The following is an 18789-nucleotide window of genomic DNA, read 5'->3' as shown; positions in this document are numbered from 1 at the left end:
AGGGCAGTTCAGCCCAAACTGTTGGAATGGTTCAGGCAGGAGATGTGAAGGGTCTGGCTGAGGGCAGGGTCGGAGAGGATGGAGAGGTGAGCTTCGGGCCAAGAGTTGTTTGAAAGATCAAAGCAGGAGGACGTTAATACTGAAGGGAAATGGGAGGCGAGGAAAGGAGCATAATCTAGGATGAGCTCCAGATCCCTGACGTCGGGGTCCAGGCGTGCCAATCACTGAGCTGAGCAACACGCTTGAGCAGAAATAAGGCAAGTTTACATTGAGACCACTTGAACTTGAGGAGGCTAAGAGACATCCAAGTAGCCAGTAGGCGGCTGCATATGAGACTCTGGAGGTCAAAAGAGAAAACCAGACTAGAGGTCAAGATTTCAACATGGTTTGAAGTCACTGGAGGAGTGGGCAAAACTAGATACCCTTGGTCATTTAGAGCAGAGGTTGGCAAACTCTGTAAATATTTGTGTTTCATAGGCCATACGGTCTCTGTCGCAGCTAATCTGCTCCAGTCTTGCAGCAGGAAAGCAGCAAAGAGTGTGGCTAAGTTCCAGTAATACTTGACATATAAAAAACAAGTGGTCACCCGGACTGGCCAATGGACCGTAGTTTGCTGACCTCTGATTTGGATCACACTCATTGCCTCTAAAACCACGCTGTAGAAAATCACCACAATTGTCTTTCATTAACTACCACTAATAAAATATATTTAAAAGTTACTCGCATGTTTATGGCACTTTCATAAACATCGCCTAACTCAATCCTCAGGAGAACATTCTTCAGTATTTTTATTCTTCCCGCTTCACAAATATGATAGGTAAGGCAGAGAGGCTGATGACTTGCTAAAACCAGAAGACCCACATGTAATGGAGCTCGGATGTAAATCCAGACCCAGATTAAATAGCTCAAGGCCCACAAACATGACCAGGACAACTGAGTCATAGCACAGTCTCTTCGACTTAACTGCTATGTGACCTGAGGTGGATGGCTTCATTTCAGACTTTTGGTCTCCTCTTCTGTAAAACAATGTCCACAGGCCCTTCCAGCTTTGGCAGTCTAGAACCTTCTAACATGCTCACGGTCACCCAGCTAGAGCATGGAAGACCTAGTCCTCAAACAAGCTCTCCCAACAGCACCCTTTCATCAGGCTGTCCTTATTCCCAGCTACCAAAGCGCAGGACCGAAGTCCCTTAAACAGGCTGACTTCGTTTAGGTTCTGGGAGACGACCGGCCTGAGATCCAGGACCCACTCCTAGCGGCCAAGAGCTTACCCAGGACAGGCCCTCCTGCTGGTGGCCGAGAACTGGTGTTGGCAACCTCAGTATCCTCATCTGCTGTGTGCCAAGGTCAAGAAAGATGCCATACACGTGCAAAGCAGACAGTTTGTGTCTGTTGTCATTATTGATGGGAAAATGCAAAATTGATCAGAACATGTGCAGACCCCTGGGAACTCAGATTGTACATCTCTGTGTTCACCAAGTGAGTGTGTTTGACAGCAGCATCAATCTCTAAGGTAGTATCATTAAATCCATCCTGTGTTCTGAAGACTTTTCTACCCTGAAGGACAGATTTTCAGACTGGAAGTGGTTAGAAAGCTTTGTTGTTGTTGTTGTTGTTGTTTTTCCTTTCCTTTGACTAAAAAGGAAAGAAAGACTCCCACCACTTGTTATAATCCTCCGTGTTCTCTGAGCTCATTTATTAATGTTACAAGCCCCATTTTACAGATGAAGAAACTGAGGTCCAGGTGAAATTCTTGCCTATGTTCATAGAGGTAGATAGGAGGATTGCCAGGATCTTTCTGGATCTAAAATTCATGCATCTTTGATGACCCTATTTATGTCTTCAGATTGAACTTGAAGTTATTTCAGCCTTATTTACACTCCCTGGTAACCAGCATCCTTTTTCATTTGCCAAGCAGGAAATGTAAAACCCCAGAATGCTGGGCCTCACTGTCGGGACTAGACGACCATGAGGTTGAAGTTGTTCGCTTAGCAGGACGACACTAAGCTTTGGCTCACCCCCCAGGTCCAGGATGCCCCCTGGCTTGGCTCAGTGTTAAGCTCACCTCCAGGCCCCCAGACCGGCCACAGATGGGCCCACTCAGCAAGTAGATTTTATGGTACATACTAACCTTACATCCAAGACCACCTGTCTCAGCATGCCATGTCTTTTCTCCACTATAATTTTTTTGGACACACCTTTGCTAGACGTAGCCAAGCTTTCCAAAAATAAACACAATAAAAATTAAATAGATGCAAAGTAATAAGCCCAATTTAGGTGGATTTCAAAGGGGGCTCATTTATAATGTGAGATAGGAAACGATTTGTTCCTGTACTTCAAGCCAAACAGCCGGGGACAGGTGGGGAAGTGAGGAAGCCAGCACAGAAATGGGATCCAGACCTGGGCTGCCCTCCTGGCTTTCCACTGCTTCCTGTGAACTTTGGGAAAAACAACCCTCAAATCTGGGAGTTTCAGTTTCTTCCTGAAAGAAATGAACTGTGAGACAGAGGACCCTCCTTGCTTTGACATTTTACGAAGGGAACACATGGCAGTAGAGAGGACAGTGGGCTTAGAAAGACCTGGGTGAGTTCCCACGAAACTCTAGAAATCTCATCTATAGGGGTTGAAAGCATATCAGGGGCTGTGGGCACCAAAGGGAAGTTTTTAGGGTGAGGAAATGCCCTATGGCTCGAGTATGGTGGGGAGGGCTACACAGGATTATATACGTTTGTCAAAACTCATCAAGCTGTACACTTTCAATGGGAACGTCTCATTGTATGTAAGCTACACCTCAATGAAGTGGATTTAAAAATCAGAGTAGGTCACTTCACAGAGATGAATAGATTAGAGGTTACTGGGGGTTGGAGATAAAAGGGCATCAGGAGTTACTGTTTTATGGGTATCGATTCTAGGGTAATGCAAGAGTTTGGGAAATGGTGGTGAGGGTTACACAGCACTGTGAATGTAATTAGTATCTTTGAATTGTACACTTAAAAATAATTAAAATGTCAAATGCTATGTTGTATATATTTTAGCACAATGGAAAAAGAACTAAAAATAATAGCAAACCTAGTTATGTCCCAGCCCTGCCCTGTGCTGGCGGAGTGACCTAGAGCAAGTCACCCAACTCTGAGCGGCACTGCTTCGTCTCGGTACGTGGAGATAGGAATGCTCAGGGTACAGCCTCATTCTGATGCCCAAGTGAGGTCACAGGTGACACAGGAAAGAAAGTCCTTCTCAACGGCCACCATTTCTGTAAGCATCAACTGTTCTCTAATCCTGTGGCGCTACTTGGCGGTTGTATGCCAGCACATAATTCATACTTGAAGTGGCCTCTGTTAGCCACAGGGCCCTGCAACCAGACTCTTTAGATGAACCCCCCGTGTTTCCTGCAGTTTCCCCAGGCTGATCCAGCGCCATTATTAGGTTTCATAACAGAGCCCATTTGCAGTGGCCCCTATGTGCTTCAAAGGAGAAGCAATTTAGAGAGCCACCTACAGGTCATCAGAGGCCTAAAACCATCTTCTGTACAGGAAGCAAAAAGCCACATGCCCAGACTTACGGGACGTAACCTTTTTTTGGAGTACCTCCTCTGTGCCAGGCTCTGTGCCAGACAACCAACGTGTATTTGCTCTGTCAATGCTTACCACACCTCTCACAGAGAGCAAGCCTAGCCTCATTTTACAGATGAGGAAACTGGCACTCAGAGGAGTTAAGTAACCTTTGCAGAGTCATGGGGTCACTAAGTGGGTGACAGAGAGAAAGAGCAGCTGCCTGACAGCCGGGAGCCGGCCCAGCCCTCACAGGTGGGCCTTTGGGTTCTGCTAAACATGAACAGGTTCAGGGAACATCAGCATCAGACAAGGCCACCCCATAACCGTGATGGGTCAAGACACAGCAAGACCACTCGGTCCCACGGCTGAGCATAGGCAGAACGTGAATGTTGTCCACAGTATAAACATGACCAAGCGTCCTTTGAGCTTTAACTTGCTCCATTCTTTCTGCCCTCAAGATTTATTAAAATAACCACACTCCCACTTTCTCAGAGCATCCAATCCAGAGAAAAACCTTGCTTGACCCTCCCCCCAGTCATCGACCATAAGCCCAGTCCCGTGATCAGCCCTTCCTCACACCGTTACAGATGCCCTCACTGCAGTGAGTGATAACCCCAGCTTGTTCCGCTGCACGCGTGCGCCTGGTGGACTCTGGCTGCAGGAACTTGGCAGCGGGAATACTGACCTAGATCTGCCCGATTTCCAATCTGTGTGCTTTCATTCTTTCACTGTACCTCCCAGAAAACGGGGTATTCCGCTTACGTCACAGGTTGGGGGGTTGATTTTGTTTTCATGTGTCCCGTCTGGTTTTCCATCTACTTTGTTGTCCTCTAGAAATGAAGATGTTAAGATGCCGATCGCAAGTGAGCTTAAAGCTCGTGGGTATTTGCCAACTTACATTAAGCGAAGAACCATTCATTCGTTCACTCGCATCCTCCTTCTCCCCGCTGTGAGCAGCTGTGCCACCCATGTTCGAAGCTCTCGCTCAGGATTTGGGGTACTGACGTGAAGGGTGCGGTGGGGCTCACTATGGAGAGAGTACTGGGGGGTGACATGATGGCAGTGTGGACAGAGGTCTGCACAGGGTACTAAGAGTCTGGGAAGCCTTTCTATTTGAGCTGGTTCTGAAAGTACGAACACCCAGGTGCAAGACAAAAAGAGGCCCCGGGGACACTGCCTGAGCAGAGATGGAAAAAGCCCTGTCACGTCAGGCTGACCAGGAGCAGAGTACGGGCGGTTCAGGAGGAAAGGAGGTGAGCGAGGCAGGATCGGCCGGTAGAGCGTATTGGAAAGGCGTCGTGTGTCATCCCGAGGAGTTTGTATTGTCCTCAGAGTAATAAGGAGTCAGGAGGGTCATTTCAAGCAAGTGACTGGCATGACCAAATCCATTTCAGAGACTATTCTGGCAGAGGCATAAAGAACCTTTTTTTAAAGCATGATGTACGTGACCGGAAGGTTGTTTTGATTCATGGTCTGGAAGGGGCATTTATTAGCTCTAATGGACTATGAGACTAAAGGGTCTCATGTGCCCCGTCTAAGGAGCTTTCACCTTATGCTGTGGGTAATGGGGAGCCTTTGAAAGATTTGAAGAAGGGTAGAGATGTGGTCAAATCTGCCCAGAGAAAACAACAAATGGCACCAGCATGCTGTGTTAATGTGTGATTCCATTTAGACTTTTTGGAATATTGAAAATAGCCTGAAGACCCCACTGTGACCTTGCCAGAAGTCAGGTTGAAAATTTCTGGATCAAATGATTCTTAGCTCTCCTCTAGCTCTGACAGTCTAAGATTCGGTAACAAGGAAGGTAAAGCTATTGCCAAAATGGATAATGCATCACAGTGTCAGACTTTGGGATTATCTGCTGCTTGGGGTTTTCCACACCACTGCTCCCCTTCATTAGTGGGGATAATTGGGAGTTGACTGCACTTGTTACCGCTGTTGTGATGGGTATTTGAAGCTAAATTCCGGCAAGCAGAAGATGTGTGAATATTTATCTCAGCTGCAGAAAGTTAATGCAGTGTGGCATTAATTACCCTGTCTGAGCCTGCTGTCTTCTTCTGTTTTTAGGTGTCATTCTCAGTTGAATAAATTAGTTTCCAAAATTAGAATAGAGCAAATTGTAGGGTGAGATCAAGGCAGCTTGACTTCTTCGGGCATCCATAAAGAAGGGTGGGCTGAGGAAGTCTACCCAAGGAAGATTGATGCATCCTGGTAGCCCATAGGCAAAGCAAATGGTTTTTCCCAATACTTGTACTTTGCGATTCCACCTTGTCTCCACCCACCCCACCCCAGAACACAGACACACAGGAAAGTTACAGGCTTAGCTTTACAACACGGATTTGAAACGTTTCAAGACATTGGCAAAGACTAGATTAGGTGCTTAAGAAGTCATCTTGCTATACGTTTTGCTAGACTACATTTTGAGAGAATAAAGCCAAATTGGAGGGTTTTTTAGGACAAAGTGATCAAAACAGTGAAGACTGTAAAACTGTATCATCGTCATCCGTTAATTCAAAAACCCTTCATTGAACACCAACTGCACTAGGTTCACATATGTGAAATGGCAGAAGGAGCCTGCAAGCCGTAACCAGACATAGGGTGTAGAAGAATGGGCCTCCACATTTTCTGTTATGGATATTTGGAAGAATTACACTTATTCTTCACATTTTAAGGCGGTATGAAGTTCCATGGGTGGAAAGCTTGGAGGGACAAATTGGCACTCTGTTATGTTACAAAATAGGGTGCCTCAAAAGGGAGGAAGCTCTTTCTCCCTGGAAGGACACAAACATAATGAGTTCTAGAAGAAAATACCCTGGATGCGATGGCAGGAGTGCTGGATCCTCTTCATGGCGTGGTTACTAAGTAACCTTGCGACTCTGGGGAAACAAAAGCTCTCTTCTCTGAGCTTCACATTCCTCAGCTATAAAATGATGGATCTGGACAAAATTATCTTCTAGTCTATTCCAACTTTATAACAAAGACAAGCCATATGATATACTAAACACATGAGAGGCAGGCAGCACAATGACCTTGAGATCACATACCTCTCTGACCTTCAGTTATCATCTGCAGTATGAGGGTGGAGAGAGTAAAAGCCACTCCCAGGACTGTTAAATAAAATAAGACAATAGGGAGCTTTAGGAACTCCGAAGGCCTCTACAACACTACAGATTAAAGAGTTGTATTTTTTTCTTTTTTTTCCAGCTGTTGTAACGGACTAAAAAAGCACTGGACCCTATTTTAGGTCTCATGTCCCCAACTTACTTGGTGTGTTACTATGGACAAATTATTTAACTTTCCTGTGCTTGATTTCTCACTTGCAAAGGAGAAAAAGCATCTGCCTTACAAGTCTGTTGTGATGAGTTAAAAAAAAAAAATGCATTTGAAAATACCTCGCATCATGCTAGACACATAGTAGGGGCTCACAAAATGCCAGTTCAAGCTGATGGTTCAAGAAAATAAACAAAGAAAAAGGATTTATACTCACATAGTAGGAGGCAGGCTAATATATAAAATCTGGCAGAATTAAGATGTGACTGTGTCCATTTCTGGCACAAACATCCAAGAGTGACAGCATAGGGCAATTTTAATGGAAGAGACTATGTATGCTTCAGACCAGAGTATGTATTGATCTGATCTGCTTAGCTAGTACATCTCGGGCCATTTCAACATGTACTGGCGTCCTAAAGTGGTTTCAACAAAGCCAAACACCATTTCCCATCTACGTTTGGATTGAAGGTTTGCTATGTCATACATTGGTAAAAATCCTTGTGTATATCTCAGGGCAGCCCCATGGGTACAGGCAAAGGACTGGCCAAACCTGAAACAGCAAATTGAATGGAAACAAGTCCCAGAAGCTTTTAACTAAGAGCTAACAGCACAATTGCTGTTTCTCTTGCTGTAAAGTGTGCTCAGTCATGACTCCTTGGAGAAACCAAAGAGTGGGTGAAATGGAATTTCAGCGGGATCAAGTGGACATTCATAAAACTGTGTTGGAGAAATCTCCACTTGATTCAGGATAATTGTTAACCATTTTGAAGACCTGTTACTGCCAAACACTGTGCTAGATGCTTTATATAGATTATCTCTAATTTTCTCAAGAACGCTGTAGGATAAGCAGGATGATTCCCATTTCATGGTTGGGAAAACTGAGTCTCAGAGAAGATAAATTTTTTGCCCATATCACACAGCTTGTCCAGCTTGCTCTACTATACCATGCTATTTCCCTAACAGGGGCACTCAATCTCATTTGAAAAACAAGGACAAACCTGGGTGAGTAGTTCTTGATGACAAAAATTTGCCAAGATGATATGCACCATGATCAAACAATCCAAACATTCCCCGAGGTCATCCATCATACACTGTTACCTTTCTGTTCTAATCCCAAACTCCCCTTCCCAAACTGTCTCAGAAAATCCTATCTGGAAAAGAGCAGGTCTCACTTTGTCCCTCTATCCATAGGCGCTGCAGCCTCTCTGCGCAGATCAACAGACCTAAGACATAGCATCAATGCGGGCTCGTTGTGGGTGCTTCCAGACTGGGATGGAAATCCACATCACAACAGGCTCTCCTGGATTCTTTCACCTCACCTCATCCCACAAAGAAATTCATTATTGCCCAATGGAACTCGTTCGGAAGAGGGAACTAAGAGTTTTTGGCAACTGATGGCAGATACCTATGGCAGCACAAAAAACAGACAAACAAACAAACAAAAAACCCCACAAAAGTGTAACAAAATTATACCCAACGTTAAATCACAAATCCAGCAAATGCTTCTCAAACAAATATTCTGAGCTCTCCTAGTGTGGGTTTAAGATGACCCAGTATGCAAAATCAGAATTCTCTTTTTATTTCGCTACCTGTTGACCACTGTAGAGACATCCAATTTGGAGCGACAGGCCTCAGAGAGTTGCAACAAAGTTGGCACTGACTTCTTTTAGGCAAAGCAAGAGGTCCTCTGTGACTGCAATCTCATGATCCATCTGCCTTTGACATATGATGATGTTTTTTCATCACTCCACGGGGCCTCGTCTGCCATTTTCCCCCTTTCCTTCCTTTGTCATGTTTGAAAATTAATGGGTGTACAAATTTTTGTATCGCTTTTGACTTTTTTTAGATATTGATGAAGAAATCTAACTGGGAGAAAAAGTCCCATATGAAATGAATTAACTTGAAATCACAAGACAAATAAGTGGTTGATTGTTCTTTATGATCAAGAATGTTGCCAAAACCCTGTAGCTATTTCTGCATCCTGGTGAAGAAAGACAGCTTTCGTTTTGAAACTTCATTCTGTGAGTAGGAAAGGACATCAAATCCCATTGATGAGAAAGAGGAAAAATGCATCCGATTTCCTAAGAAGCTCTAAATTCTAAGTACAATAAAATGATATTTTTTATTTTTCCGATATCTTGCTGCTGTGATGCTATGCAGACAAGTGTCTTCTCCACGTGCCATTTTCAAAGAAAAGTCATTTGCCAAATAATTCTGATACAATCCTGGTAATATGGTTTTGGATCTTAAAAACCGACTTTCTATTGGAACAATGGTGACATGAATATTCAGAATAACAAACTGATTCTGTGGTCACAATGGTTCATCTCTATCTCTTTTTGTACATCAGAAAATTCAAATGGGATTTTTATTTTATAACTTGAAAAGAAAAAAAAAACCTTACCATTAAACTCTTTAACTATTTAAGGGAAATGGCTTTAAGGAGTTCTAATGAAAAAAAATTGCCATTTTTTTTTGTAAATATAAATGTTAATGAAAATGCTTTTTAATAATGCCATTACACTGTAGAGAAGGTAACAGATTGAGTGCAAGATGTGACAAACTTGATGGATGGGGCTCGCTTTCCAGATGTTATTCTGGAGCATATGGTAGGAAGCTGGAATTCAGAGACAGCTGGCAGGAGCAGTTGGCCAATCAGCAGCTAGCGAACAGGAAGGGAGCATGTGACACCATCATCTAATTCAGCCTTCCCACAAGAGTACCCACCCTCTACGTAAAACAAGAAAAGACAATTCACATTTTGAAGGACTGTCCTTCCGATTCTAAACCTCCCTTCCACCTCTCCACTCCCATAGAAATCACTGGACTGTTTGTACATGAAACAGAAGAGTTTAAGCTTCCTTTTTTTACATTTATGAGACAAAAAGTGCAGTGTTCGGTTCGTATGTTTAGCACATGATTTTCATAAAGAATCTATATATTTTTGCCCTACAGAGAATTGTTCTACAGATCAAATGTGTTTTCCTGATGTTCCTATGCAGTTACAATATGTTAAATTTAGTGGTTTAACACTAAGAAGAAAACTTTAAAGAATCATGTGATTAATTGGTTTTGAGAGTAATTACTATTAGTTAGTTTTAAAATTTGAAAATTAGAATTTACATTGATATGATTAACTTAAATAGGCCTGTGCACTTTGGTTCTTCATATCAATAGAAACTAAAATGATTTGGAAGAAGGTACACTTGCTCACAAAGAGAAAATTGATGTGAAGGTGATTGTTACTGTTTGAAGCCCAAATTTTACACTATCAGGTCACTGGAATCTAAATTTTTTTCCAGTTAAGTAAACTGACCAAATGTCCATTACAGACAGAATCTATGTAAATGTCATCCTAATGTGGAAGGTCTGAAGAACCAGAAAAGTAAGAAGGGCCATTTACCTCCCTCACCTGTCGGTCCACACGATATCTCTAGGAACGTGCATACATTTTATGATTAGGTCATCTTTTCACAGGAAGGGGAAAATGGGAAAGGTGTGATAACCATAAGAGTTGTCCTGAAACCAGTTTGATTGCTTTCTGGGAATTGGTTAAAATAGGCAATTCCCCTGGGGAAGTGGCTTAAATTGCTGTGTTGTCCGTGATTCTGATTCTAAACAAGTGGTGCTATCTTCTCCCTCAATATGGCTGTCTTGAGTTTGTCTTGCAGTGTCACACTGCTATATTGATCCTTTGGGTTGCTTCTGACGCGTTCCAAGCGAACTCTGGCTGATGTTGCTGTTTCAGGTACACCGTCGAGAGTTAATTTCGTAGCAGAAAGGGACAGCCCAGTGGACTTATCATTCATTGAATGTGACTGAAAATGTAACTGGCTCTGAACTCAAAGAAGATGCCCATGTGATGCATTCCAGTGAGGGAAATAAAGTCAAGAGTTTAAACTGCCATCCGTGTTATCCTTGGCAGAATTCTGATTTTTAGCAAGCACTGTTTGGCAAGCTCAGAACCACAGTATCCTATCCCAGGAGTACAGTGACATTTCCAAATAAGAGCTGAGGTGCCAATACCAAAAGGCCATGGGATGTCTGCACAGTTCCAGTTAGATTGATAGACAATCCATGTATACCGCTGTTAATTTCTCATCCTTCACTAGCACTAAATTTGTCACTTTAAATTTTGAAACCAGGGAAACTCCACCTGTCATTCTGTCCCCATTCCCCATAGCTCTTCAATCTTTACATGCCACAAGACTTTTTGATAATTTGTACTCATCCCAGTGTCTACTGAAACCCCCTCATGTAATGTACCGGCACCTTCTTTTTTAAAAATGTTTACTCCGTGGGTTTGGTTCATTCCAATTTCTGTGTTCTGACACATATTTTTTTAATAAAGATGAGAAAGAGAAAATGACTGTTGCAGTACATTTCTAGACCTACTTTAACTTTACCTCAGAGGACAGTTTGTTAACATATATGGACACATTATTTTTAACTTTATGTACAATGCATTCAACAGAACAGCAAAATTTTTAGAAATTTTCCATTAATTTCTGTAACACACCATGTAAAACTTAACAAATAAACATGTTTGAGAACAATAGCTTAGCCTGGTTTTATTCCACAAGTGTCTATTGGATATTCAGGCAAAGGATTGAAAGAGGAAATTGCTTCTATCTCAGCTTCCATCTAACCAGGTGAAGGCCTGTTTTCCTGGCACTGGGCCGAAAAGAGAAAGCTTCTGTGAGGAGTTGAATCAGTTTATCTTCAGATGAATTCAGGCACTTGATATGCTTGGAAAATCAGTCACAATGAAGAATGAGGAGGATGTTGTCAGGAAAAGCATACCCTGTATAGATGTGGTGTTTGGACCACATGTAACATGAGACTTTCAATGGGAAAGACTCAAGGACTAGCCCTATGGATCTGTGACTTCTTTAAAACAAAACAAAAAACAAAACGAAAAAAAACCTGCTAAACTGTTGGTTGTTAAACCAAGTTTAAAGTCTCAAAGAGTTTGCCATAGTTCATTTCAAGGTCAGCTGCTTTAAAGGATCCAAACAAAAGAGCATTTGTTTTCCTTCACATTCCCCACACACTCCACACGAAAAAAAAAAAAATGTTTAAAGCTGGACCTTGACTTACATCATATGGGTTGAAAATAGAAAAAAAATGTATATATGTTTATGTATGTATATGTATTTATGAGTGTATGTATATGTCTGTATGTGTGTCATTTTCATTTCCTCTTGTTACTAAATCAGATTTTCTATCCAATCATCAGCCAGATTACAGATTACAATTAAATCATCTAGAGATGCCAAAAGCACCTCTGTTTAGGAATAGTTATATTCCTAAATAGTTATATTAATGATTGCATAAGCACATGCCCACAATCTGGCCTCATTATACAGAAAGTATTAAACAGATGTTATCTCCAACTTTGCGAAAATAAGAGAATAGGCTTAGATTCCAGCAAAATAAATGTCAGGCAGGTAGAAGAAACCATTTTTATACAGTAAGAAATGCTCACTCTTGGATCAAATTGCTAAAAAAAAGTTACACAATCTTTTCTGAATAACAACAGTGGCTCACACTTGTTGAGCAACTAATATGTGCCTGATAGATACTAGATGCTTAATGTCCATTATCTCAGTTAATTTTCTAAATAGCACTGAATGGGTGGATATTATCCCCAACCTATAGATAAAGAAACTGAGATCGGAGAGATCAAATGACTTGGTAAAGTTGACATTTGAATTTTGAGACTCTTCACTCATAGTTGATTTTAATTTTAAAAAACAGTTGGATATTCATTCACTCTTTTAAATAGTTCTACGTACACTTGTTGAAAAACATTAACTTCCTATGCTTCTTCCCAGACCTGTTGTTGGTCTTTGGTAATAAGAGATTTCTAAGTTCCTTCAGTTCAAAGTAAAAATGAAAAATCTATTAGATGTTACTGTCTTAAGTATATTGCTAAATACATAGTTTCTTCTTCAATTGGCAATTTTGAAAGAATGTGTGTCTGAGGGATGAAGAATACACCTTTTTGCCCAACCAGTTCAAGGTTAGCTGAAATCAAGCACTGGTGACTGACTTTTCCAGCCTAAGTAAATCTTAAAGAAGTGACAAATTAAAAGGTGTCCTATTTAACTGCTAGGCAGATGCCAAAATAAATCAGGCAGATGTATCTGCTTTTATATTGTGCTTGCGAGTACACCCTTGTTGTTTTGACAGTAAATGTTTTTTGTTTTACTCAGAATGACAGTAGGAAAAATGCCTAGAATAAAAACAGGTTTCATGAAATCAACCTTCAAAGCTTTGAACGTTTTCAAAAGATGTTTAAATTCAAGGGCAATGTGAGCAATGGTGCCTGAAAGATTAAAAACAAAAAAACAGATGTAAATGGCTTTCAAGACATTTAGTGACCAGTTCTCAGTATTTATGTTGAAATATGAATAATAGCTGCCACTCTTGTGCTCCTCCTCTTTTTCTAACTATCTTGTGCCACTCTTTTTTCTAATTATCATTTCTAAATCCTTACACAAACCTTGAGAGAAAAGAAATAAGCTCCCCATTTTACAGCTTAGAAAACTGAATCTCAGAGATGTTATGAAACACCTGTCAATCAAGAGAGCCAAATCGCTCACCCGGAAGTTGCCATAGTTCCCTGTGTCTGATTCCCAAGAGTCTTTCCTCCACTCCATTGTTCTTCTGTCCGCAGGGTTTCTGTGATGTCAAATCGCTCATGCACCCTCTGTAAAATACTCTTGAGTCTTTCTGTATTCAATTCCAAGCAGCATTTTACATTACAAAATCATACCATGCATTACCCTGACTGATTCTATACAGAAACTGACTGTGGGGTTTTTTTAGATTTTTTTTTAGATTTTTAATAGTATTTATTGAACATTACTTTAAAAGTAAAATATCTCCAATAGATTTCTGACCTGCTACATGGCAATTGAAATGGATTTTCCTTTACTGTCACTTTGGGGATTACTTTAACATCCATTCTGTGATGGATTCTCTATTCGTTGCATTCTTTATCTCCCTTTCTCTTGGTGTTTCTTTTTTCTTCTTATTTAAATGCTTTAGTTCTATTCCTTAGTAGCTTCTTTTTTCTCTCTCTCTTTTTAAATTTTTTAAATAGTTTCATGTGTACAAAACCCTGTCATAGTTAGACGTTTATCATTCATACCCCTCACAAAGTGATAACTCCCCTCCCCCAATCTACTACCCCTCTGACATCGCATACAGCCATTACGTTTCCACTGTCTCTAAGTCCACTGTCATTAAGTGAAATGACTGCAGTTATTTTAAAACAAAGGAAAAATGCCGTTTTATTCTCAAGAACAGTAATAGCTCTAACCCAATCTGATGAATATTTAATTTCAAAACAAAACCCACGCATTCACTTGATCTTCCAAGGTACAGAGATCTGAAGAGGGAACATTTTTGAACAGGTTTTCTGTTCATCCTTCGCTAAAGAATATGAACGACTGCCAAGTGGAAAATGTCTAAATATTCTTGGGAGACAGCATCGTCTGGTGACTTGGGTTTTTAATCTTCTGAACAACCTCGCTACTTCTATCACTCACACTGCAGTCGCAGCCTGGAGTGGGGCACACGCAGGGATGGTTGGATGTGGAGTAAGCAGCAGTCAGTGCTGGCATGCGGTCAACAGTAAAACACTAAACTGTCCTTCATGCTGCACTTTTAGCAACTTGACCGTGCCTTCCCTTTGGGGGTAGGGAGAACCCTGAAGTCTGTCTCATTTCAGACCAGGTCAGAATCACTTACCTGTACATGGCCATGAGCTCATAAGTCTAGAAATTCAATTATTAGAGGAAAATTGTTTCTTCTTACCTGTCTTGTGCTCTTTCAGACCTCCATAGAAGGAAAAAAGAAAGGTGGTCCACAATCACAGAGCCCATGTTTATCCTTTTAGGATAAATCAACATCATAGCATAAACTAAAACTAAAGGAAACCGTACTCAATGGGTAGCCCCCTTTTATCAGAAGAGAGGCAAATAATGCAAAAGTCAAGCAGATAGCTGCTTATTGTGCTCAAAACTTAGGCAGAACCTGGGAAACACAGTATTCAACCAACTCTTCACACAATGCACTCATATAATAAAAAGAAATCAAGTATTCAAATATAAAATGAGAACATCATCAATGTTTGCAGATATTTTCTAGTAGGAAATATCTAGCAGAATCTGTAAGAACTAATAAGAGAACTAAGGTTGTTAGTTTAAAATTAAGTATATAAAAATCTAAATTACCATTTAGAACACTTAATGAAAAATAGATTCCATTAATAATAGCAACAAAAATAAGATACCCAAGAATAAATTTAATACTGAGGATGTAAAATCTAGCCCCAAAAAATAATTACCAAACCTTGTTCGAAGGGCATAAAGTAACTGAACAAATTGAGGGAAGAAGGTTCAACATTATCAAACTGTCTATTCTCCTAATTAATTTATGACAATGAAATTCCAATCATAATCTCAATTCTACTTCTTCAGTCACATTCATATTTAATCATATTGTAAAGCATATCTGGAAGAGAAAAGCATGGGAGAATACTCAAGAAAATAATGTAATGAGGATAAACTTACACTATAAGATCTCAAAACATAAAACAAAAATAATTTAAAGTGATTGGTATAAGACAAAGAAAAAATGATCACTGAAAGTAATATAAGATACAGAAGTAAGCCCAAGAAATTAATGTATAATTAATTAATATGTAATTACATGTATTTGGATATGTGGGGATAAAGGCTATTTAATAAATAGAACTAGGATAACAAAAACTAGAAAAAGTTAGATTCCTACCTCACACCATATAATTAATTAAATTCCATATAAGTTAAATATCAAATGTGTCATATGCAGACATGAAAATATAGGGGGGAAAATTAATGAATATTCATTTAGGGGTAGAAAAGGCCCTCACGCATAACACTAAATTCAGAAGATAGGTAGATAGGTAGGTAGGTAGATAGATAGATAGATAGATAGATAGATAGATAGATAGATAGATGATAGACAGATAGATCTTATAAGCTAAGCTTTATTATCTTGAATATAAAGAAATCTAAAAGCTTATAGGAAAAGTTTATAGAAAAATTGATAAAGAATATGAACAAAGGAGAAATACAAAAGACCCATAACTAATAGCTAGAGATAAAAAGCTACTTAATATTTCAATAGGGAGCATCTTAACTAAATTACAGTACTATGTAGCACTTTTTCTTAATGAAATAAGTTTATGAGTAAATAAGCTTATATGAAGCAATGTCAAAGATACATAAAAAGAGTGATTTTGGTGAGTTCCCATTTCTATTAATAATATAAGAAGTGTATATGTAAGTGCTTATGTAGCCATAGAAAATTTTTATTATGGTGTTCAGGAAACTGCTCATTCATTTGATAAATAGGTATTAAGTGCCTGCTGTTTGCCAGGCGTTGTTCTGTATGCTGGAGAAGCAAAGCCCTTGCCCTCATGGAGCAATGTTAGGCACCCTCAATCCCCAGAGTGAGTAAGAAAGGGAAGTCTGGAGGGGAAGAAAACAAACTTCTTGTCTAAACCTAATTGTACTTTTTGAAATTTTATGTTACCACATACTTTCTGTTTTCACTATTGTTAAATGGCCAAAAAGTATTAGCTGAACTACGTACATTTTTGTAATTAAATAAATTCAAACTAAGGTAATTTTTGCCTGTCAGATTGGCAATGATTAAAAAGGTGATTATCGCTATGTTGGTGAGGATATGAGGAAACGGGCACCCTCAAACACTTTGAATTTTTTATTCAAAGGTATTTTTAAATCAACAGTTTTTTAAAAGGTGTATAATCTTCAACATGGTAATTCCCTGTCTCAGACTGGAATTTAAAAGATGGAAATTTCCTTGATAGTGAACAAATAGTTTTTTTATTATTATTATTGTTAGTTTCAGGTGTACGAAACAATGCAATAGTTAGACATTTCACACCTCACAAAGTGATACCCCTCTCCCCCAATCTATTGCCCCTCTGACATCATATGCCATGTTTCCCCAAAAATAAGACCTAACCGGAAAATAAGCCCTAGCATGATTTTTCAGGATGACATTCCCTGAACATAAACCCTAACACAACTTTTGGAGCAAAAATTAATATAAGTCCTGGTCTTATTTTCGGGAAACACGGTATTAAAATTCCATTAACTCTATTCCCTATGCTATACTCCATGTCCTGTGACTGTATATTTATATATATTATATAAAATTATAGTTGACATACAATATTATTCAGCTTCAGGTGTACACTGCAGAGGTCAGGCATCTACACCGTCCATGAAGTGGTCTCCCTAATAAGACATGTGCCCATCTGACACCCTACAAAATCTTTCCAACATTATTGATTATATTCCCCAAACTGTCTTTCATATCCCCACGGCAATATTGTAGTTACCACTTTATGCTGCCTAATCCCTTCCCCTTCTCCCTCACCACCACCCCCACATCTCACAACCATCAGTTTTTCCTCTGTATCTCTGAGACTATATCTGTTTACTTTGCTCATTTATTCAGTTCTTTAGATTCCACATGTAAGTGAGATCATATGGTATTTGACTGACTTATTTCACTTAGCATAATGTTCTCTAGGTCCATCCATATCGTTGCAAATGGTAAGATTTCATTCTTCTTTATAGCCAAATAATACTCCATTGTATAAATGTACCACAGTTTCTTAATCCAGTCATCTACCGATGGGCATTTCAGTTGTACAAATAGATTTTAAGATGTTCTTCACTTATGTGTAATAAATAACCGGAAATCTAAATTTCCAATACTTACGAGATGTCTAAATGTTATATGTGTAGGATGCGATGGTATGCCTGCATAATCAATGACAATCTCCTTGAAGACAATCTCCTTGATAAATGTCTCTCACATTTGTCTTCAGTATCAGTAAGTATAAGTTTATGAATGTGGACTATGCAGTCATTAAAATAATGTTGTAGAACCTCTATTTTATCCCAGGATTTCCCATGCCACTTTTTTATTAGTAAAATCACATATGCATGATGATTCTAATTTGGCTGTATAAATATATGCATTCACATAACATTCATAGAAAGACAACTACAAAATCCAAGTAGCAGGATTACGATTATATCTATTACCTTTTTAAGCAGAAAAAAAAGTATCGTTTTACGACAGAAGGCACCATTAGACAAAGATGTAAAATGTTATGCAGACATCATAATAAGAGGTAGTATTTACTGAGTTTTTAATTTGTGCTAGAAACCATTAAAATGCTGTGCCTAGATCATCTCAGTTCATCATCCTCACTACAGCTCTGTGAGATTTAAACTATTAATGCTTCCATTTTACAAATAATGACCCTGAAGCTGAGAGAGGAAGCACCCGAGTCACAGAAGTAGCTGTTGAAAGGGCTGAGAGTCACATCCAGTCTAACTCCAGAACTCAGCTTCTTAATTACGCCAGATTGGCTCTTTAATTAGCATCAGGGTGAAGAGTACCCATTGAACCATTGTTGGAGGTGTTGTGGTGATTTTGAGCAATATGTGTTGGAGAAAAACAAGAGGATTTGGAATCAACAAAACTGACTCAGACACGTAAGCAATTTTTCCCTCTACGCTTCAGAACACCCTAATGCAGCAGTTGGTGGAGATCCACCAATTGCCTTCTCAAAGAAAGTTGATCTTTGGACAAGGTTTGAATGATTCACTACCATCCTCTAAACAGGTTCAAAGAGACCATGAGGAAGACCAAGCATCCTGCACTTCATGACGCTTCAAAACAGGTGAGAACAGTTTGGGGAGGGCTGGACCGCGGTGTACATCGCCTAGCCAATGAGTCTACCAATGCGGCAGGAATGAAATTCCACCCTGAAAACCAAAGGCATTTCAGAGATGGTGGCAATCGGTGACCTAGAGGAGAAAGAAGGCCCAGAAATTCCCATTGCCAAGCACCCATAGTTGGC

At 39.9% G+C, this 18789-nt stretch overlaps 1 protein-coding gene across 12 annotated transcripts in view; it reads left to right on the top strand.

The window, feature by feature from the left end:
- The window catches only part of DAB1 (DAB adaptor protein 1), a 1100137-nt gene extending 1091864 nt beyond the window's left edge, over positions 1-8273 (top strand). For all 12 annotated transcript variants that reach the window (XM_019742545.2, XM_074334774.1, XM_019742544.2 and 9 more), the window contains one exon: positions 8016-8273. Coding sequence is in view for 2 of the 12 variants with exons in the window: in XM_019742544.2 (XP_019598103.1) it covers positions 8016-8051 (36 nt within the window). In the remaining 10 variants the exon portion in view is untranslated. The remainder of the gene's footprint in view (positions 1-8015) is intronic.
- Positions 8274-18789: the final 10516 nt, after the last annotated feature.

The sequence above is a fragment of the Rhinolophus sinicus genome, linkage group LG06, assembly GCF_036562045.2.
Source record: "Rhinolophus sinicus isolate RSC01 linkage group LG06, ASM3656204v1, whole genome shotgun sequence".
Classification (NCBI taxonomy): domain Eukaryota; kingdom Metazoa; phylum Chordata; class Mammalia; order Chiroptera; family Rhinolophidae; genus Rhinolophus; species Rhinolophus sinicus.
The sequence above is the reverse complement of the archived record's forward strand: the minus strand, read 5'-3'. Positions and strand labels throughout refer to the sequence as shown.